Source organism: Schistocerca nitens, chromosome 1 (genome assembly GCF_023898315.1).
Source record: "Schistocerca nitens isolate TAMUIC-IGC-003100 chromosome 1, iqSchNite1.1, whole genome shotgun sequence".
NCBI classification, from domain to species: Eukaryota; Metazoa; Arthropoda; class Insecta; order Orthoptera; family Acrididae; genus Schistocerca; species Schistocerca nitens.
The window spans coordinates 789600138-789622972 of NC_064614.1; the positions used below are offsets into that span (position 1 = coordinate 789600138).

At 38.9% G+C, this 22835-nt stretch overlaps 1 protein-coding gene across 2 annotated transcripts in view; it reads left to right on the plus strand.

The window, feature by feature from the left end:
• The window catches only part of LOC126262160 (cleavage and polyadenylation specificity factor subunit 5), a 111451-nt gene that overhangs the window by 57902 nt on the left and 30714 nt on the right, over positions 1-22835 (plus strand). For both annotated transcript variants that reach the window (XM_049958598.1, XM_049958599.1), the window contains exon 4: positions 12016-12181. In XM_049958598.1, the coding sequence (XP_049814555.1) occupies positions 12016-12181 (166 nt within the window). The remainder of the gene's footprint in view (positions 1-12015; positions 12182-22835) is intronic.

Here is a 22835-nt window from a genome sequence, read left to right on the forward strand (position 1 = left end):
TACTGCAAAATTGTGTACCATTATGTTATTTTGCTTTTGTATTTGGTTAACTTACATTTTAGATGTCTTTAGTTTGTCTGTTTATTGGAATTTTCACATAGTGTATTTTTCTCCACTGAGAGGACATTAGCCACTTATTGAAGAGATTTCTCTAGACTGGTTTGACTAACTGTGGTTTTTATTTTTGCTGCAAAAATTTCTCAGTTCTGTGGAGAATAATACTCCATACATATGTCATTATTACATCTCTGATACTAATAATTCTTAACTGCGTTAGAATATTGTAAAAAAAATAATCTTCTTCTAGAACAAAATGTATATTACCGTATTTACTCGAATCTAAGCCGCACTTTTTTTCCGGTTTTTGTAATCCAAAAAACCGCCTGTGGCTTAGAATCGAGTGCAAAGCAAGCGGAAGTTCTGAAAAATGTTGATAGGTGCCGCCACAACTAACTTCTGCCGTCGAATATATGTAGCGCTACACAAGCATGCTTTGTGGGCACAAAGATAAATACTGGCGCCAAAACCTCTGCATCAGTAAATAAATTAAAAAAAAAGGTAGAAGACGAGCTTCCCCCCCCCCCCCCCCCCCCCCGAGTTTCGACCACTGCATTTTCATACATTATCCAACGAAGTAAATACAAATTCCGTGTTGTTCATCTTCGAATGTAGCAGAATTTCAATGTACTACGAAAATCCGACTGGCAAGACTGTTAGGGATGTTTGTCAATATGGCCAACTCTACGTTCAGAGTTTTTTCCTACCTGTGAGAAGAGATAGTTGCTAATAGGAACCTGATGAAATGTGAATCACATGCAGTATTCTCTTCACCATAAGAATAATACGAATATAAACATTTTGCCATGTATTCTTTCGTGTTTGTTGCTATATCATTTAAATCCTGTCTGCGTAATAAACTACGAAACTAGAGTGAGACAACAGCAAACGCGGAAAAATATACGTATCGTGTCATGTTTATATTCGTATTATTCTTATGGCTAATAGTGATACAGTCAGAAACGAAGCACGGCAACTGACTAGATTTTAAATGTAAGATGACTAATTTCTGTGCAGAAATTTGATGTACTAAAGAAGCCGCCGCAAAGATTTTTAAATGGAGAAAAATTTTCGCTAAACTCTCGTTCAGAACATGTTCTATCATACGCAGTCTATTATTTGGTTCTTGTTGATCATTATCAAAGAAAGCAGCAGTGTAAGTAACAACAAATAGCAGTCTCTTGCCATTGTTTCACTAATGAGACAATTCCTTTTAAGCGGCGGTAGCGCGCACAAATGCAAGTCATGCCGCGAGCGGCGACAGGCCGTAAACACGCACTATCAAAATGCGACAAACAATGCATGACACAGTACAGTAATGCATTTTCAGCTTAGAGTGACATAAACACCTATAACAAAGAAAACGGCACTTATCAGATCAAAGCAAAATAAGCAATCGATTCAAACCGGACGGAGCGCCTGACGCATAGCAATGGCTACCTGGTAAAGCTTAACTGCTAAGCTTATGACTAGAACCAAACTACTGTAGCTGTATCGTCTTTCATTCGACCTAAATTGTGTCACATATTACAATGGATCAACTTTGTTTCGATTTGGAGGTGCGACCTAAAACTTTTCTCTCCCCTTGAATTTCGAGTCTCAAATTTCAGGTGCGGCTTAGATTCGGGAAATTTTTTTTTCCTTTATTTCGAGTCTCATTTATCAGGTGCGGCTTAGATTCGAGTGAGGCTTAGATTCGAATAAATACGGTAGTTTGAAACTCACAATAAACTCTGCCATGCACTAGCTTGTGTTTTTTGTATGCCTTAAGGAAAAAAATGTTAAATATTCTGTGCAAAATAGTAAGGCAAATTATTAAAATTGATGAGACTGTAATCACTATTCCAGTTGTGACATAGCGAAAAGAAGGCAGTAAGGGACTGGTTCTGGGCTCGCAGATCCTAAATAGGACAAAAATGTGTCATATTGTTATTTGGTGGAAGAAAAATAATTTGAGTAAAAATAACAACTCGTCAGGTAGTTGTTTTGCCGAGTCGTCAGTAGTCACATAAACAGGGCTTGGAAGCCTTTGCTGGCTTTGCCGAATCCTCCTTTGGGGTAGTAAAGTACACACACATTATGCTGGCACTGCAGTTAGACTGAGGTGAAGGAATGTCAAGGGCAGGGAGTGGGAACAAGAGTAAGGTCAGGGCAGCTGATAGCTGGGAAGAAGAGACAGCAGGTGCATGGGACCGGAATAGGGCACTGGTGAGCTTGTCCTGGCTACAGAAATGAAGAATTGTACATAATGCATGCACAATGATGTGGAGGTGCGATTGAGAGAAGAGCGAGACTGTGGTGAAAAGGTTGTGAGTGCAGGGCAAATGAAATTTGGGTCATTGGGCAGGGGCAAGGGCAGAGGTGGGTATGGTGTACGGGCAAACTGAGACCAGGACGACCATGGAATCAAAGGATGTGTCGCAACAAGCAAAGTCAACTCCCATAATCTGTATAAAAGAACATTGTTTTCCACATTGACTCCATTATAATTGTTCATTTACTTCACACAGTCACCTGGTTTTGGCTGTGTATCATTAAGTGCTTATTGATAACCTTGAAATTTTACATTTGAGTCATCAAATGAAAGTATGATTTTTCAACTTGATCCTCTTGGATTTATTTGAAATTAAGTATGATTGTAGTATTCATAAATAACATGCAACTTCACTTTTTTATTTTTTAATCTGGTAAAAAGTTACTGTGTAATGGGTGCTCAAAAAAATTTTGTTTACTTGCAGAGTATTGTTGATTTGTTCACATCTTGTGTTCTAATTAAGCTAAAACATTGAAACTGAGTTTGTTGGAAAGCTCTTTTTAAGGGACTTTTGGGGTCACTGTAAAAAGTAGCTTTAAGATTATGCTGTAAAACTCCCTCAAAAATTGATTTCAAATATTAGGTTTACTTCATCGGCTGTGTGTCACTGCGGTTAAATGCGGATATATCTTATAATAGATTGTAAAAAATATTTGCCTTAATCATTGTTTAATTTAAAAATTAAAATTGCAAATGCTTACAAATAATCAATACAGCCGAATACGAGAGATTGGCTTAAAATCCATTATTAGTTCTTGTTACTGAAGTAAGTCATATCAGCCCGACTAATTATGCTTGTAGCCAGTCAGTTTGTTGTACATCACTGTTTCTGGCTGGGAGAATCTATAGGTTTGCCCTGTAGCAGTTTGAGGGTTATGATAAGTTTTACTTCCCTGCTGATTAGGGAAATAATGTCTACATGAGTAGGAATGTGAAAGATGTGGCTGTAAGGCGCAAACTGCGATTTCATCCTTTTCCTGATTTGTTTAAACCACCAGTGTCCACTATTTTCACAATCAATATCTCCTTTGATGGCAAATGAATTTGGATTACTGTCAACAGCTGTCACCAGTTCAACTTTGCTTTCAGTATAGTTCAAATAAACTTTTATTATTCCATTCTTGCTTAGGGGGATAAAGGTGTAAAGCTTTTGTATCCTTAAAATTGTGTAGCATTTCTCAAATCTGCCTGTAAGTTTCAATCCTTCTTTATCGCAATCTTCCATAGTAGTGTATTTGAAATTAATCCCTTCCACATTATCCTTGGCAGACAGTTTTTTAGGTGTCAAAATTTAATCAGTGTAAGAATGTTGCAGGCATGCTCAGGTAGCTAGTCGCTTGACTGCTCCGTCGACAATGATCGCTGGCTCCGTTACCATTTGGGGTGATTCAAAATGCCACTGGGTTTCAATGTGGAAATCATCTTTATGATAGTACAAGTTGATTTTGTTTTTATTGCTATACTGGGCTGCCACTCTGTCGGGGAAGTAATGTATTTTGCTTGCTTTATTACTAAATTTTTTGGTGAGTCAAGTTGGACTTTTAACACACACACAGCAACATTGTCATGATAAATGTGAAATTACTTTAGATAGTGATCCCATGCTTGTCCCAATTGAAATTTTCAGAAAATGGAGGAAAACAATATCTTTCCCACTAATCTCCTTGAATTTTAAAAATACAGTTTCCAAAATTCAGTAACAATGCTTGTGTCTTTTATCATATAAAAGAGTTTTCAAATGAACACAAATTCATAGGTCTAGCTTAATTGGAACACAAATTGTGAACAAATCAATAGTGTTCTGCAAGTCAACATTTGATATACAGGGCTATTACAAATGATTGAAGCGATTTCATAAATTCACTGTAGCTCCATTCATTGGCATATGGTCACGACACACTACAGATATGTAGAAAAACTCATAAAGTTTTGTTCGGCTGAAGCCGCACTTCAGGTTTCGGCCGCCAGAGTGCTCGAGAGCGCAGTGAGACAAAATGGCGACAGGAGCCGAGAAAGCGTATGTCGTGCTTGAAATGCACTCACATCAGTCAGTCATAACAGTGCAACGACACTTCAGGACAAAGTTCAACAAAGATCCACCAACTGCTAACTCCATTCGGCGATGGTATGCGCAGTTTAAAGCTCCTAGATGCCTCTGTAAGGGGAAATCAACGGGTCGGCCTGCAGTGAGCGAAGAAACGGTTGAACACGTGCGGGCAAGTTTCACACATAGCCCGCGGAAGTCGACGAATAAAGCAAGCAGGGAGCTAAACGTACCACAGCCAACGGTTTGGAAAATCTTACGGAAAAGGCTAAAGCAGAAGCCTTACCGTTTACATTGCTACAAGCCCTGAAACCCGATGACAAAGTCAAACGCTTTGAATTTTCGGCGCGGTTGCAACAGCTCATGGAAGAGGATGCGTTCAGAGTGAAACTTGTTTTAGCCGGCCGAAGTGGCCGTGCGGTTAAAGGCGCTGCAGTCTGGAACCGCAAGATCGCTACGGTCGCAGGTTCGAATCCTGCCTCGGGCATGGATGTTTGTGATGTCCTTAGGTTAGTTAGGTTTAACTAGTTCTAAGTTCTAGGGGACTAATGACCTCAGCAGTTGAGTCCCATAGTGCTCAGAGCCATTTTGAAACTTGTTTTCAGTGATGAAGCAACATTTTTTCTTAATGGTGAAGTGAACAGACACAATGTGCGAATCTGGGCGGTAGAGAACCCTCACGCATTCGTGCAGCAAATTCGCAATTCACCAAAAGTTAACGTGTTTTGTGCAATCTCACGGTTTAAAGTTTACGGCCCCTTTTTCTTCTGCGAAAAAGACGTTACAGGACATGTGTGTCTGGAAATGTTGGAAAATTGGCTCATGCCACAACTGGAGACCGACAGCGCCGACTTCATCTTTCAGCAGGATGGTGCTCCACCGCATTTCCATCATGATGTTCGGCATTTCTTAAACAGGAGATCGGAAAACCGATGGATCGGTCGTGGTGGAGATCATGATCAGCAATTCATGTCATGGCCTCCACGCTCTCCCGACTTAACCCCATGCGATTTATTTCTGTGGGGTTATGTGAAAGATTCAGTGCTTAAACCTCCTCTACCAAGAAACATGCCAGAACTGCGAGCTCGCATCAACGATGCTTTCGAACTCATTGATGGGGACATGCTGTGCCGAGTGTGGGGGGAACTTGATTATCGGCTTGATGTCTGCTGAATCACTAAAGGGGCACATATCGAACATTTGTGAATGCCTAAAAAACTTTTTGAGTTTTTGTATGTGTGTGCAAAGCATTGTGAAAATATCTCAAATAATAAAGTTATTGTAGAGCTGTGAAATCGCTTCAATCATTTGTAATAACCCTGTATTTTTACTTATATTTTAGCACTAATTACCCTTTTGCCAGAAAATCTGAAAAAATGTTATGTGTTACTGTCCACAAATACTACCTCAGTGACTATAAGCCCTTGGGAAAAACCTGGGAATTTTTTAGGCTTTTAGGAATTTTTTCATTGTTTTAGTTTTCAGTTAATAGATAACTCTAACAAAGAATTTTATTTTAGCCGACAACTGTAAAATAATACTGCAGCAATAAAACATAAACCAGAGAATAATACAAGAATAAAATTTGAGTGGCAAAGAAATTGCGCCATTTACAACAACAAAACACAGTGCACACACAAGCGTCTACCGACAGCTAAAGTGTCAAAGGCTATGCAATACTTTGTAACAAAAAACTGCTTTCGATGTGTCTTTAGCCTGGGTCTCATTTAGATGAGCATGATGACATAACTGTTTACATTCCTAGTAGATCACAGGAAAATATTGTGAATGGTGGTTTGAGAATCGGTACTTTCAAAGTAAATTTCCTTTTACCCTAGATGAATTATGTGTGAGAATGTGTAATAAATGTCTTAAATCGTGAAGCATTAGACTCTCATTCAAAACTTAACACTGAGGACCAGTCACTTAGAAATATTTGAGGCCCAGAAGACAAGCCATTTATACCGTTATTTAATATTTCACCAGCATATTTATATTTGATATATCTTAAAGCATAACTCACACTAAAAAGATCTAGTTTCAAGTTTACTTTTTCATATTTATTTTAGTTCTTTCATAGATTACAGATTACAAATTACGCTATAGCAAAGTGTAATAAAAAAAAAGTGCGAAGAGAGTTCTTGTGAAATTGCCCACGTAATTGGCTTTTCTATGGAAAAGTCGAAGTGGTCAATGAAACATATACTCAGCCAGGTAACCCATGTAATGTTCGATGCACAGCAGAGAAATTTTTAATTGTGGCTGTCAAAAATATTCAGTTAATGCAATTTAATCTGTGTTCTTAGGGCCCTGCCTAATCGCTATCAGAAAAAAGGCAAAAAAGTTTTGATGGCCAATATTTATGAAATCTGAGCTTTTGTAGCTATAGTATATTAATTTGCACCATTAACTTTTCCTATTTGTGTGTTTGCGCAACTTAACAATGATATTGTTATTGGCTGACTACGTCATGTATCCTATGCTTTGACTGTGCTGTCATTGCCTGGTGGGCCTATGTGATGTGAGCTGTGATTGGCTGACCAAAATGCATTGCAATCTCAGTTTCAGTGCTTTGGAAGATATTGTGCTGTATTTGCTGGAATTCCTGTTTATCTTTTTGTAATATGAAAATAAGCAGTGCAAAGTAGCCACACATCTAAGATCTTTCGAAAACGCATTGTTACTGGGTTTTGTTTCCTAAAGTGCCAGGAAGTTATGTGCTGGTGTATAAAACATTCACCATTCAAAGGCTTGATAAGTTTTACTGGTCCAAGATAAAGCGTATTGTCACTTAACACAAAAAATGTACTTTCATGAGGGCAGTGGCAGCTTCCGTGTAAGAGCGTGAGCACGTGAACACCCAAAAGTTAGACACCTTATGCATTTATTGGGGTTATTTTTCTTTGAATGCTCTCAAGCATAACATAGATGCTACATCTGAAAGATATAGCTCTTAAATATAGTGTGCTACTGCTCTAGGCCTTGTGAAACTTGGCATCAGGGTCATGAGCACACCTTCAGTTGTGCACATTTTAAGGAACTTTTGCACATGCGCAACTTGTGTGACATAAGTGATTTACGGGTCAAATACTTATAGAGTTGATAAACAACATGCATGGTTCACGATGTGCACAGCTAGCTCTATTCGAAAGCCACTTCCTTTCAGCTGCTAGTAGAGTAGTTGTGCAGAATTAACATTCATTTTAGGTCTCTTATTTAATTGTCACTGTTACTAACGGACGTTGCACCAAGACACAGGCATAAATTTGGCAATGAACAAGACTCATTGATGACCGGACGGTCAGTTCATAATTTTTGTGGGGGGAGGGGGAGGAAAATGGCATACTCGAGCTTTGAACGCAGGCTCGTTTGGTTTGTAGTCCAACTCTGTCACCTCTTAACCACAGCACCATGGCTCTGAGAAGGGGGGTGCGATGGGGTGTTTCCCTTGTGAGTATCATAAAGACCTAAAGCACATCACCGTTGCCGGCCGCGGTGGTCTAGCGGTTCTAGGCACGCAGTCCGGAACCGCGCGACTGCTACGGTCGCAGGTTCGAATCCTGCCTCGGGCATGGATGTGTGTGATGTCCTTAGGTTAGTTAGGTTTAAGTAGTTCTAAGTTCTAGGGGACTGATGACCACAGTAGTTAAGTCCCATAGTGCTCAGAGTTATTTGAACCATTTTTGAACATCACCGTTGAGAGATAGTAGCATTTATTCATACTTCTGAAATCTATTGATCTTATGGTGAGCCATGTTTATCTTCACTGTAGGCCCACATTGTATATATGAAAAGTCAAGAAAGCTGTATCACTGGTTTCTCTGATACTCATATAAATGTGGGGCTGACGACCGTGTGCTTTAGGCCCTTATAGTTCTCAGCACCTCATTTGTATTCTATTCAAGTGATCATGTTGGTAGACAGTACTACTTGAGTTTAATCATTTCCACAAACGGCACTTTGTGTTTGGAGTTGGTTGTTTACTGTGTGAGAATCGGCTTTTGTGTGCAGTGTAAATGTAAACTATGTTCAATCTATTTTAACTGCTAACAGAAAAGTAAAGTTGTAAGGATGGGTTCTGAAATGTGCGTGGGTAGCTCAGTCGATAGAGCACTTGAACGCAGAAGGCAACTGTCCTGAGTTCGAGTATTGGTCCGGCACACAGCTTTTATCTGCCAGGAATAACAGATCCTTTTTTTGAGAGAGTGGCAGTCAAATCAGCATGACTACAAGTGAATGTTTAACAGGGAGTGTACAGTTTGCGCGAGTTGCACGGGTGCAGTGTAAGAATATCTGATATTCAGCCCGGTAGTAAATTTGTGAACAAATACATCTGTTAGGGATCTTGTACATTTGTCCAAAAAAATGGATAATCACGAAAGCTCCCACTCTCACAAAAATGCGAAATGGAGAGCTGCGAAAGGTTACACATAATTTCGTTATTGCCTAAACTGTACTTAATTATGTACAAAACAAAAAATTCCCCAAAAATAATTCTTTCTTTTTGTTAGATAAGTTACACATATTATTATTACTGTTGTTTTTATCAGCAGTAGCTGTAGTTATATAAACTTGTTGATAAGCTTAACTGTTCTACAGCAGATGCTGTTAATTTCACACTCACATTTTTCTGAATCTGAAAGTTTGTAAACACCCAGAATGTATACTTGCGAGCCTCCACTGCATGATAGTTATAGTTTAACTGGAAAATTTGGAAACTTTTTTCCCGCGAATACACCCTGTACGTGCGTGCAAAAAGACTACTAAACACGTGCCCTTGTGTGCGACAAGCACTGGCTCTGGCTGCCAAGGCCAGACTGCAAGCAATCTGGGCGGTGAGCAATTGCACAGGTGGAAACTGTCCATGCAATGTATACTACTTTCTCATAACCATCCTGTCCTCAACTTTAGTTAGTCGTCGTCCTTCAGCCACCTATGCCCTTTCCTGTTCCCACTCCACAGCCTTCTGTTCCACCAAAGCATCCACAGTTTGTTTAGTTTGTTTACTTATCTCCTTTTCTGCCCTCCCCAGCCTTCTGTTTAACCTCCCAATTGCAACTAGTTGCCCTACCCCCTCTCCACCTCACCCCTATATGCTCCTACAAACAGCACTTTACTGTCCCCCACCTGTACGCTCCACTCCCCCCCCCCCTTCCCTGCCCCAGCCTCCTCCTTATCCCCACCCCACCACCCAGATTGCTTCTCTCATCATGTGCAGTTACTTGCAGTGTGCCCTCGGCTGTTAGAAACAGTAGTCAGGTGTGCGTGCGAGCACCTGTCTTTAAGAAGAAGCCCTTCTGTCCGGAAGCTTACATGTTTAGTAGTCTTATTGTCGTGCATGTCTGCAATTCAATGTCTCTGCTATATGGTGGGTAGCAATCTACCCTTTTCATATATTGTCACACTTAATTTCAAACAAATTTAAGGAGGACATGTTTCAGCACTGTTGATTTGACTAGGAATAATGTTGTCACAAGGAGTAACCCATTTACCCTGTGTGGGTGTGTAAACAAATGTACAAGTGTCACATAAATATGCAGACTTGGGAAGACTGATTCCGTACACCAAAACAAAAAAAGTGTAGTAAACATGAGCTCTAAAATGCATATATTGAGAGCTATGAGCACTAGCTCATATTGGCTATTGTGAAACACATCTACTGTATAAGTGCTCATAGCTCTTGAGATGTGTTTTTTGAGTCCCAAGTTTACTAGAATTTTTTTCTTGTTTTGGTGTAAGGAATCTCCCATCAAAGTCCAAAAGGGAAATTAGTTACATCCTGTATAAATACTGTAGTAGTAGACTCAAAGGATGTATTTAAATGACTACTCAACAGTGTATTCACACACAAAGGCTGCCTGTAAAATTAGAAGGTTATGAGCAAGCACTTAAAAATATCGCCAGAATCAGCTGATTGTGTGGAATAAATGACTGGTCATAATATAAGCAAGGTGAAAGATGGTCTTGCTTGTATAAATTTGTTGCTGTGGTACCTGGTATGGAAAGCAACTTACACTTGTATGTAATTCAGAGAAGGTTGTGTTGGGGGAGGGGGCATGGGCTGGGAAACAGCGATAGAAATTGAGCATGTTGTAGTTAACAGTGTGTTCTGACATTAGGTGGTAAACTCCACTCTAGGTCACAATTTGACGATAACCATTCATTCATAGTCAAATTGGTTGATGGACTCATGTCAGATACAGCTTGCTGTAACCTCAGAACATTTTATATGGGGAAGGGCCACCAACCAGCTGTTCAGCAAAGTTAACTGTTTTATGTGTCTATTGACGACCAAGCACCTGAACGATTTGGTGAATTGTTCCCTTCACACCATAAATTATCTATAAAATTATTTGAAACGTTTGGTTACCAAGTCATAGTACTCAGCCACCAAACAAGATAGCAGTTGAGCACCTTGCAATTATTGGTACATGTACTTCAGTCATTTGAGAGAAGCCTCATAATTGAGTTGGTGATGCATATGTTTTGAGAAATTGTCAGCATGCGCGTTTGTCGAATTGTACAAACAGAAAAAGATAGTTAAAGGCAAAAGGGGATAGTTAGGAAGTAGTGTGAGTGATATATATCTCCAATTATTAAATTTCTCTCCCTAGTCCTACCCTTTACCTTCTCCCTTGCTACTATCACCACTCTACCAGCCCTCTGCTATCTGCTTCCCCTCACCCATCTGTTTTATTTCCTTTTCTTTTCCCCATAAATTCATCCCTTCCTATCCCTTCTTCCCGCCCCCTCCCCCTCTTAAGCAGCCCCCCCCCCCCCCCTCTCTCTCTCTCTCTCTCTCTCTCTCTCTCTCTCTCTCTCTCTCTCTCTTTGAGTTATGACCTGCTTGTGCATTGTTTCAGTAATTCAGTTCTGATAGCTTGATAGCGTTTTATGCACAATTTGCAAATCCCTTGAGAGGTGCCAATTTTCATATTGATGTGTTTGAAAGCACTTTGTTCCTCTCACAAATAATAGATTTGCATAGTTGGTTTAAAATGTCTGTGTTTAAATTGGTTGTTAATAGAAATATTTTTTTTTCATTGACTTTCCAAATGGAAATGAATTTAATTTTCAACAATACAACTTTCCATCTTCTTTTCCTTCGAATGTTTGTTCATGTACGAACAGTCTGTTCCACACATTTCATTGGCATTGTATGCAAAACTCTCTTACACATTGCCTGTTATGTTTTGTTGCATTTTATACATTATTAATCTCTAAAAGCTCTAAATACTAATAAACAATTGTACATTACTTGTAAATAAATATATCACTTTACTGACAACATACTTTACACATGACTCCAAGATTATGTTTATGTAATTTCACACTGATTAAATTTGCTAGACTTTAGTTTGGTGGAATGATTATTGTATAGCAACTATTTGTAAACAGCAGTTGCCTTGCAGAAGTGTAATGTTTCTGCATAGCAACTAACCTGTTCTGCTAATTTATTTTGTAAAATTAATATTACCAGGAAATTAGTGGTTAACTTGAAATGTTCATTGTATTTTTTGTTGGACTGTTACAGCAGATTCTTTTTCAATTTGTTTTTTTAGACAGGTTAGGATTTTTGTTTAATGTTGATTGCTTACAGACACTTGGCAGGCAAGATGGTGTGAAGCAGGACTGGGTAATAGAGGACACAATAGGCAACTGGTGGAGGCCAAACTTCGAACCGCCACAGTATCCTTATGTCCCTCCTCACATCACTAAGCCAAAAGAACACAAGCGGCTTTTTCTTGTCCAGTTGGCTGAGAAGGGTAGGATTACAAGATCATTCAGTCTGTAGAGTCTTCTTTATAAATATTTATAGAATTGTACTGTGTACGTTTTATGTTAAATCCTAATATTTTCTCTAGATTGCCACAGTTGGAAGACATCCTTTGTATTTTTGAAAAACAAGTGCTGATCCTCTGGAGGGCACTAAATGTTAAACTACTTCACTTATGAGGGGACACAATGGGATTCAGAATTATAGTTGAGTCTGCGAGTAATATATTTACTCAGCTGTTGTGTTGTTTGTATTTACTATTGAAATTAGTCTGTAACATATTATTGAGCATATTTATCTCCAAAGAATAGAGCTAAACAATAAAATTTGATTCAAATTATCATTTGTAATGAATTTAAGTTATCCATTTGTGGCAATTCATTATAAGTTCCATGTTGGAATATGGCTTTCAGTTTTAAGCGTGTCATATATGTAATATTGTAGAACCTGGCTATAACACACACCTCTACTATATATTTTTAAAATACTTAAAATGTGATCCTGTCTGCGCTATTGTGTGAATGAATGTGAAAGCTGTTAGCCATGTTTTATAATTTCTTTATGGATTTTTGTTCAATCTCTGTGATTCTCACAATAGTACGTGGCATATGTTGTCAGGCTGTGTAAACATTAACTTTCAATTGTTAGTTTCTTTTGAATATTTAGTATATATACATTATGATACTGTTCATACTTTAACCTTGTTTTCCACCATTACTCGTATGCATGCCCTTATAACATATGTTAGCAAACTGTCTATAAACCTTTTGCCTGTTATGACCAGGTTTTATTTGTTGAAATAATTGTCTCGGTAAAAAGTTGTACATTGACACTGTGGTAGCTTGACATGTAATGTACATCTGACACATGTGAAAATATTTGTAGTCATGCAGCAATACCGAGAATGTAATCTCAGTGTTTTTACTTGCTCCTTAATATGAAACATGTTTCTATTAGTCATCATGTACATACTGGGAACTATATAAAAGGAAGTGGTATCTCGGTAATTATGCTTGTGAAACCCACATTGCTATTATTCCCTGTTTTGTGCACATCTGAAGGAACAGCTAGGATATACTAATGTAACATCTCGTGTTTGTCAGTACACAATCTTTTGTTAATACACTGTAGTGTGTGTGGAAAAAAAAAAAAACTTTATTTTCATGTTAAATTTGAAATAAAAGCTTCAGTTTGCGTTAGGGTCATTAATTATCTTGTTTTTAGTTCAGAGTTTGATATTTGTTACGAACTTCACATCAGCTGTGAATTATTGTGTAATTGGTTAATGTATTGATTTACCTCAGAAGATATTGAAAATTATTTACCCAAAGGCATATATAATGTAATCTCATACTACTTGTGGAAGTCCTTGTAGGACATAATTTTTTGGGTGCTTTATTTCATGGTATTAATACCTTCAAAAAATTTATTATAAATGTGCTCTTTTCCACCTGTGTAGTATTGGAAGTAGTCTGAAATGGGGGGGGGGGGGGGGGGGGGAAGGCATTGTAGGACACTGTTCTGTTCACTGGCATGTGTTGCGAGCACCTTTATTGTGAATCACCACATTTTGAGATATCATTTGTCCAATTTTCTAAGCGCACTGATATTCTAATTGGTTTGTAATGTTATAGGTTGGTTGGCAGTGACACATTAAATATTTGACACATTAAATGTTAACAGGGGCTAATTACAAATGACCTGAAATTTTGAAGTTATTTGGGAAAATTTCTAAACTACGGAAGTTAATTCAGTTACAGTTTAACTCTTGTAGCTATTGTCATGGGATACTGAACTATTTTTGTATTAAAATCTGAATTATGTACAGAGTAAAGGCGACATGCATTATGTAGGAGAAAACTCGCGAATGTGATTTTTCTTTAGTTGTGTAAATAGAAATCAGTATAATGGTTTTAACTTTTGTCTTAATCTAGTAGGTTTTTCAAACAAAATTTTTGAAGTTTTCAGAAAGTCTTTACTATCATGAGCTATCCTTTTGAATAAAATACGAATGATTTCTCATATCTTCTGCATTGCAGAAACAAAATGTACATTACTACCCTTTGTACTTTGTATATATCTTAATCACAATCTGTAAATGAATTCTATTGGAAGTTTTGATCATGTGCACAAATTTCTTCAAAGGGGCTGTGTAGCTTTGTATAATTGAGCATAAAATTGGTATATATACTGCAGAATTGTTCCTATGAATTTACATTCTGTGATAACGTTTGAAAATTGTTAACTTTACTTTTTCCTGTACTCTTTCTTTCTGAAAGGTGGGCCGCTGTAGAGACAGAACTTCTCTGTTCTGAGGGGCTGTGGGCTTTGTGTTAATTGGGGATAGGCCATTAAATCTCTTATGAATAGTTACTAAGGGAAGAAAACAAGAATATTGAGTAAGACATCACACAACATTTGAAGTAACAATATCAGAGAAAAGTTGCCACTCACCATATAACGGAGATGCTGAGCCACGATAGGCACAATAAAAAGATTCACACAATTAAAGCTTTTGGCCATTAAGGCAGCAGTACACACACACACACACACCTGCACCTGCAGTCTCAGAGAGCTGGGCCCACACTTCTCTGGTATTGTTACATTCCATCGTGGATTTTCCATTGTTTAACATTTGAAGTAAGATTTTAAGCCAATTTGCTCTCTGAGGAGAATATGTTTGATTTTAAAAGTATAGTTTACGTGAGTATACCATTGTAAAATATCACAATTTGTGTTAATATGACAAGATGTCAAAGGAAAATTTTTTATCCAATTAAAAAAGTCAGAAACTAAGCAAATGATGATGACTATCCCCATAATATAAAGCGGACGCTGACTGCAAATGTTAATGTGGTTGTAAATTCATACCCTGCATATCAGTGTGTATGGAAGAGGTTACTTCGCGTTGTACCACAAGTTTTCTTCCCATTCAGCTAGCCTATGAGTCATTTAAAGAATGACTATTTAAACATGTCTGTACAAACTGTAATTAGTTTAATCTTGTCTTTATGGTCTGTATGTGAGCAATACATGAGAGGTGGTAATGTGTCTTGAATCTTCACTCAGTACTTGTTTTTGGAGTTTTGTAAGTGGATGTTGTGGGATAGTTCGCCTCTCTTAAAGCTTCTGCCAATTCAGGTTTTTAGGCATTTACGGGACACTCTGCTAGTAGTCAAATCCATAATCATTTGTGCTGCCCTTCTTCGTATATGTTAGATACTGCCTATTACCGTATTTACTCGAATCTAAGCTGCACTTTTTTTCCGGTTTTTGTAATCCATAAAAACCGCCTGCGGCTTAGAATCGAGTGCAAAGTAAGCGGAAGTTCTGAAAAATGTTTGTAGGTGCCGCCACAACTAACTTCTGCCGTCAAATATATGTAGCGCTACACAGGCATGCTTTGCAGGCACAAAGATAAATACTGGCGCCAAAACCTCTCCATCAGTAAATAAATTAAAAAAAAAAAAAAGTGGAAGACGAGCTTTTTTCTCTGCCTCGAGTTTGACCACTGCATTTTCATTAATTATCCAATGAAGTAATACAAATTCTGTATTGTTCATCTTTGAGTGTAGTAGCATTTCAATGTACTACGAAAATCCGACTGGCAAGACTGTTCAGGATGTTTGTCAATATGGCCAACTCTACGTTTTGAATTTTTTCCTACCTGTGAGAAGAGATGGTTGCTAATAGGAACTTTTATGAATTGTGAATCACATGCAGTATTCTCTTGACCATAAGAATAATATGAAAATAAAAATTTTGCCATGTATTGTTTCGTGTTTGCTGCTGTCTCATTTAAATCCTGTCTGCCTAATGAACTATGAAACTAGAGTGAGACAACAGCAAACGTGGAAGAATATGCATGTCATGTTTATATTCATATTATTCTTATGCCTAATAGTGATACAGTCAGAAATGAAGCACGGCAGTTGACTAGATTTTTAAATCTAAGATGACTCTCATTTCTGTGCAGAATGTAATGTACTAAAGATTTTCAAACGGAGAAAAATTTTCCCTAAACTCTCGTTCAAAACATCTTCTATCATACACAGTCTATTATTGGGTTCTTGTTGATCATTATCAAAGAAAGCAGCAGTGTAAGTAACAACAAGTATCAGTCTCTTGCCATTGTTTCGCTTATGAGGCTGTTCCTTTTTTGTAAGAGGCGGTAGCGCGCACAAAATCAAGCCATGCCGCTAGTGGCGACAGGTCGTAAACACTCATTATCAGAATGCGACAAACAATGCATGACACAGTGCAATGATGCATTTTCAGCTTAGAGTGACGTAAACACCTACAACAAAGAGAATGGCACTTATCAGATCGAAGAAAAATAAGCAATCAAATCAAACCAGATGAAGCACGTGAAAAAGGAAGGGTACCCAATAAATACGGACGGAGCGCCTGACGCATAGCAATGGCTACCTGGTAAAGCTTAACTGCTAAGCTTACGACTCGAACCAAACTACTGCAGCTGTATCGTCATTCATTCGACCAAAATTGTCTCTCATATTACAGTGGACCAACTTTGTTTCGATTTGGGGGTCTGACCTAAAAGTTTTCTCTCCCCTTGAATTTAGAGTCTCAAATTTTAGGTGCGGCTTGGATTCGGGAAATTTTTTTTTTCCTTGATTTTGAGTCTCATTTTTCAGGTGCGGCTTAGATGAGAGTGCGGCTTAGATTAGAGTGCGGCTTAGATTTGAGTAAATATGTTCTATTTGGTATGGGCTCCACACACCTGAGTTATAATATAGAAGAAGATACACAAGTATTTTCTAAGTTTGTTAACTGAATTTTCTCAGTATTCTATCAGTGGACTGAGCTCCACCAAACCAACTTTATGTATGGCTGAGCCTGTGTAATCATTCGATTTCATATCCCCACAAATTGTTCCACCAAGGTATTTATATCAGTTGGCTGGTTCCAGTTGTGACTCATTAATAGTGTAATCATAGGATTCTACTTTCCCACATTTTGAGAAGTGCAGAACTTGACATTTCTTAACATTTGTTGATCATTGCACCACTTGGAAAACTAATCAAGATCTGAATGGATTTTGTGCAATTTTGTTCAGATTATGCTTCATTATGTGTAACTGCATTATCTGGAGGAGGTGATGAAGGTTTTGGAATCAATGCATGTGGGCTTGGAGTTACTTTCAGATACCTCATTACATATCAGTTCAGAACTTGCTCTAAGATTCTACAGAGGACTGTAAATTATACTGGACAACAGTTTCATGGATCATTTCTGCTGCCTTATTTGTCGATGGATGTGAGCTTTGCTTTTGTCCAACCACTGTGCGCAGGTTTGTTTGCTAGAGGTATCAGTGTTACATTTAAAAACAGGGGATAACTCAACTGAAACTCCTATACAGAATCTGATACAGATTCCATCAGTCTTGTACAATCATTTTGATTTCAGTTGTTTGTCAACACCACTGACATTAATAACTCCCTTACACAGTTAAGTATTTCTGCTTTTGCTTTCGTGCCCTCAATTTCATTTTCTTTGCAGTTGTGTGGATACTGACTTAAGTGTCCCTGACAGCCTTTACATATTACCAAAATTTTGTTGCATTTTGTGAGATCTTATTGTGTTGCAGTAGTTGTTAAAGACTTCATGCCTTGACCTTTCAGTATTTGAACGTGTTGCTTTCAGCTCTCTAGCTGTAGATCAGATGCAGCATGTGGTTTTCATACTGACTATAGCCAAATGGTTACACATTGTATTTTCTTTCCGTTTCATAACCAACTTCTAAATAAAATCAAAAGCTAATTCCAAGATAAGGTATCTTATTTATGCCCCAGTGTCACATTTCCTCACACTTTACCACAACAACTTGTACTGAAAGGTGAGTTTTGGAGGAATCTTTAATGCAGAGTATGTTTCACTGCCTGCTTAATTTGTTTTTGTATTTTCATTTGTGAACTTCAAATGTTTTGTGTGTTCAATCCAGTGCTCTGAGGAAGCCATGCTCCCAGACCTCTGCTACGCGGAGCTAAGCTGCATTTCAAGATGCAGCCTTCAGATTAACTACTACCTGTTTGTAAAACGTTGCTTGATACCATATATATATATATATATGTATATATATATATATATATATATGAGTTGACCACCATTATTTAAGTCCCTGTCATAAATTTGCGAAATGCAATCTGATAATTTAAATACTGAGATACACTATTGAGAATTTTTTTAAAATACATATTTTGGGACGGCTGCCCCCTCAGAGCCTTTAATTATGAGCAGTGCCTGCTGTAGGCATATGCTTTGCTGTTACTTTAGAAGTTTTATCACAGAAACTATATCATAAGTCCTTCCAGGGATAAACTGTTCTACTAGTTGCATACGTATCCGGTGTTCGTTGGAGGTAAATTGTTTAAACTCCTCTTTGAGATATGACACCATTGCTGCTTTATTTAGATAATTGTAGGTTTAAATCTTTTTAATTGTTTTAGTTGCCGTTTGATGTTTGTTAATTATTGCTGTTACATTTGTCGCATGGTCACTGTTAAGTTTCAGTGTGGACATTGTCAGATATATTTGTTGTCACTAGATGTAATGTATAGCATGTTCCTGATTATTGGGATGTGGGTTGTGTATGCATAGTGTAGCAATTTTTGAAAACATGAAAAAAATCATAGCCCAAATTATTTGCATGTAGAGTACCCTGTTTGTTTTATAATGTATGGGAGTCATTTTTTGCTGCTGGAATAAGATACAGATCCCAATCCCACCAGCAAATATAACTGAAATATCAGTTATTTCATCTTCAGCTTAATGTGGGGCACTCTACCTTTTTAACATGTCAATGGCTGAATTTGTTGATGTTTGGTAAGCCCTTTGCTTAGGGGGCAAAGATTAATTTCAAACTCAGTTAAAGCTAAAGACAGTTGTTCTTGTTACTGCAAATGTATGTTGGCCTAGATCACATTAAAATACACGCTGACTACTAGTTTCAGCAAAATTAAATCACCATCTTCAGATCATTTGCCTAGACAATTTTTTTTTACAAGGCCAATCCATTTTGTCGACAGTTCACATTAATTGGACAATACTTAGAGACAAAATTTCAGAGTACTGTCATTGTACAATGAGAGAATAGCTGTGCAAAAAATGCACAATAGTTACAAATACGTTAGATATGTATAAAATATTTTCATGTTGTGACCTTGACATCTGATAGGCGATACTGAAAGAGAACATTACAGGGGCATCTAGACTGCAAACCAGAAATCTCTCAGATTAATTCTAGGTTTTACTACATTATACTGTGTTATACTATTCAGCACAGTGGCAAAGTTGAAGTTGCTATAACCATAAATATTTGTTTAGCCTTTCCTTACTGATGGATTGTAGTGTAAGAATGTATAAAGAGTAAAACTTACCAGATGTCAACAGGGACATAACATGGAGATACTTCATATACATCTTATGTATTTTATTTGTAACTATGATGCACTGTGTGCACAGCTATTCTATTCTTGTATGTCGAGAGACAGTACTGTGGAATGTGTGTCTATAAGCTGTGTCCAATTAATGTGACCAGTTGACAAAATGGTTGGCCCTGTATAATAAAATTTGTGCAAATGATTTGAAGGTGCAATTCAATTTCTCTGAAACTAGTAACCAATGTGTGTTTTTATTGATCTGGATGAATAAACTTCTGTAATAACAATTGTGTTTAGATTCTGAGGTAGTCTCCAATGCGGGTGACAATTGTCAGGTAATCTTCACTTAAAGCTGATAAAGTGATTGTTTTCTTTTGTGGCAGTTCCACACATGCTAGGAAAGTGACATATATAGGCAAATGATGATAAAGAAATTAGGAATTATAAAAGGATTAATTTGTAGTGAAACTTTCTGAAGATTATAGACTAGGTATAGAAACAGTGAGAGTTAAAAACAACACTTCAGTTTTTCAACCAAAGCTGACAGGCAAGTTCGACCATCACAGCGTAAATGTCTGAAAAACTTCAACTTACGTGAAACAGGATGACGTACTGCAGATGTGGTGCCGGCTGTGCATAGCAGCTAGTCATAGCAGGATAGTATGATTAAAAGTCTGAAGAGGGAAGGAAAAATTTTAACACCTGCATCAGGATTGCTGACCTGATTTAAACATCATTGTGCAATTCAATAAATTGCTATTCAAGGCAAGAAACATAGTGTTAACAAAGACGCAAGTCATGCTTCTTGAGATGAGCTGTTCAATTACAGCGAACAGAAAAATTTTCTCCTGCTTATTTACACCACCAGTGTAACTGGATTGTAGTGAAAGGGCAGACCCATGAGGACCTTAATCTCTCGAACTGAAGCACATGCCATCAGACATAAGTCTAGAAGAAACAAATTGACTCTTCTTTGTGGTCAAGTTTAGTGGCTGAATATAGATTGAAGGCCATTGCTATTTATTAGTCAAAAAAGCAGCACACATTCAAAGGAATAACAAACTTACCACAGTACTGCACATGTCTGAAAGGAGCCTGGGTGAACAGTACTTTCTTCAGAAACTGGCTCTGTTCCATTTTTGTTCCCACTATGTGTACATGTATTTGGATGGTAAAGGCTTGAAAGTAGTTTTCAGAGAGAGCATTTAGTTATTGTTTCTCAGGATGCTTGATTGTTGGATGATATAAAGGTTGTTTGAATGATGACAGTACGATAATTCAACATATGTATCCCCTCAGGGGGTTCAGCATTTAGTTGCTGGGTACAGGCTCGGTGGCCCCGGGGTCCCTGAACTGGGGACTGGGAAGCGCCACCAGTCCTCAATACCGTAAGCTCTGACCGTGCTTAAACAACCACCGTAAGGCACGACGGTGGAACGTTGTACGGTACAGAGCCCGGGGATCTTGGCTTAACTGCCTGGGTCACGAGGATGGTATAAACCTCTATAAAAAAAACCTCAGTCTCAAGGTGTGCTCCGCACCAAGGAGACGCATGGCTCTTGAGGTAGAACAGTTGCTTGCGGGTGACCTCTTGGGAACCTGCCGCCCCCCGGTTCTATTAGGCTTACCCAGGCAAGCAGGGCTCTGTCAGTCCACACCCACACCAGGGGAGGAACGACTGTCTAACTTACGTGAGACGTATTCTCCTCAATTTCTGGTTTGCAGCCGAACAGATGGGGACTCTTTTCTGACCACAAAGCCTCAGTTTTTTGTGGAAAATTTAGAGGACAAGTTTGGAGAAGTTGAGGGCATGTCTAAAATGAGGTCTGGAACAGTCCTCATACAGACAGCATCCCCGGCACAGTCACGGGCATTGCTTGCTTGTGACAAGCTCGGTGTTGTTGCAGTCTCCATCACGCCTCATAAGAGCCTCAATATGGTTCAGGGACTTATTTTTCATCGTGACCTGTTATTGCAGTCTGGCAACGAGCTCCGTGCAAATCTGGAACGCCGCGGTGTCCACTTTGTAAGACATGTCTTCAGGGGACCTAAAGATAGTAGGGTCGCCACCAGTGCCTTCATCTTGGCTTTCAAGGGAGACACCCTGCCCAAGTAGGTCAAGTGGTGATATATCAATGTGATGTTCAGCCTTACGTCCCTCCTCCCATGCGTTGCTTTAAGTGCTGGAGGTTTGGTCATAAGTCATCGAGATGTGACGTCAACCCTATCTGTCGGGATTGTGGACGTGCCTCCCACCCCAATGTCCTGTGTTCGCTGCCCCGTTTGTGTCAACTGCGGACAGAAACATTCACCTTGCTCGTCAGGCTGCGCGGTTTATCAAAAAGAATGGAAGATTATGGAGTATAAGACGCCATCATATCCTTGCTACGCTGCACGAATGGGGCTTACGGGGTCCCCTTCCGATTTTTCTACAGAATTTTCTCTCCAATCGCTCCTTTCATGTTAGAGTTGGCACATATTTTAGCTCTGCTCATATTCAGGAGAATGGCGTCCCGCAGGGCTCGGTTCTCAGTGTTCCCCTCTTTTTGGTGGTGATTAATGGTCTTGCGGCTGCGGTATGCTCATCGGTCTGTTCCTCTCTATATGCCGATGACTTTTGTCTTTATTACAGTTTCCCAAGCATCAGTGTCGCTGAACGGCAGCTGCAGGGAGCTATCCGTAAGGCACATTTTTGGGCATCCAACCATGGTTTTCAGTTCTCAGCCTTCAAGACCCGAGTGATGCATTTCTGTCGTCTGTGAACGGTCCACCTCCATCCAGAGCTCTACCTTGCCAATGAACTCCTTTGTATTGAGGAGACGCATCACTTCCTTGGCATGCTGTTTGATGTTCAGCTCACTTGGGGACACCTCATCTTCATGAGCTTAAACAACGATGCTGGCGGCACTTCAACATCCTTCGCTGCCTCAGCCACACCGTTTGTGAGGCTGCACGAACAACCCTCCTACAGCTCTATAAGACCTTAGTCCAGTCCTGTCTCGACTATGGGAGCGTGGTGTGCGACTCAGCAGCACCTTCAATGTTGCAGATCCTCGACCTGATTCTCCATTGTGGCGCCAGACTGGCGACAGGTGCCCCTTCCACACTAGTCCGGTGACTAGCTTTCTAGGAGAAGCTGGAATTCCTCCTCTATGATTCTGCCGCCAACAGTTGCTTGCGTCATACATTGCCTGCGTCCATGCCCCGCCCGACCACCCAAACTGCAGGCTCCTTTTTCCATCT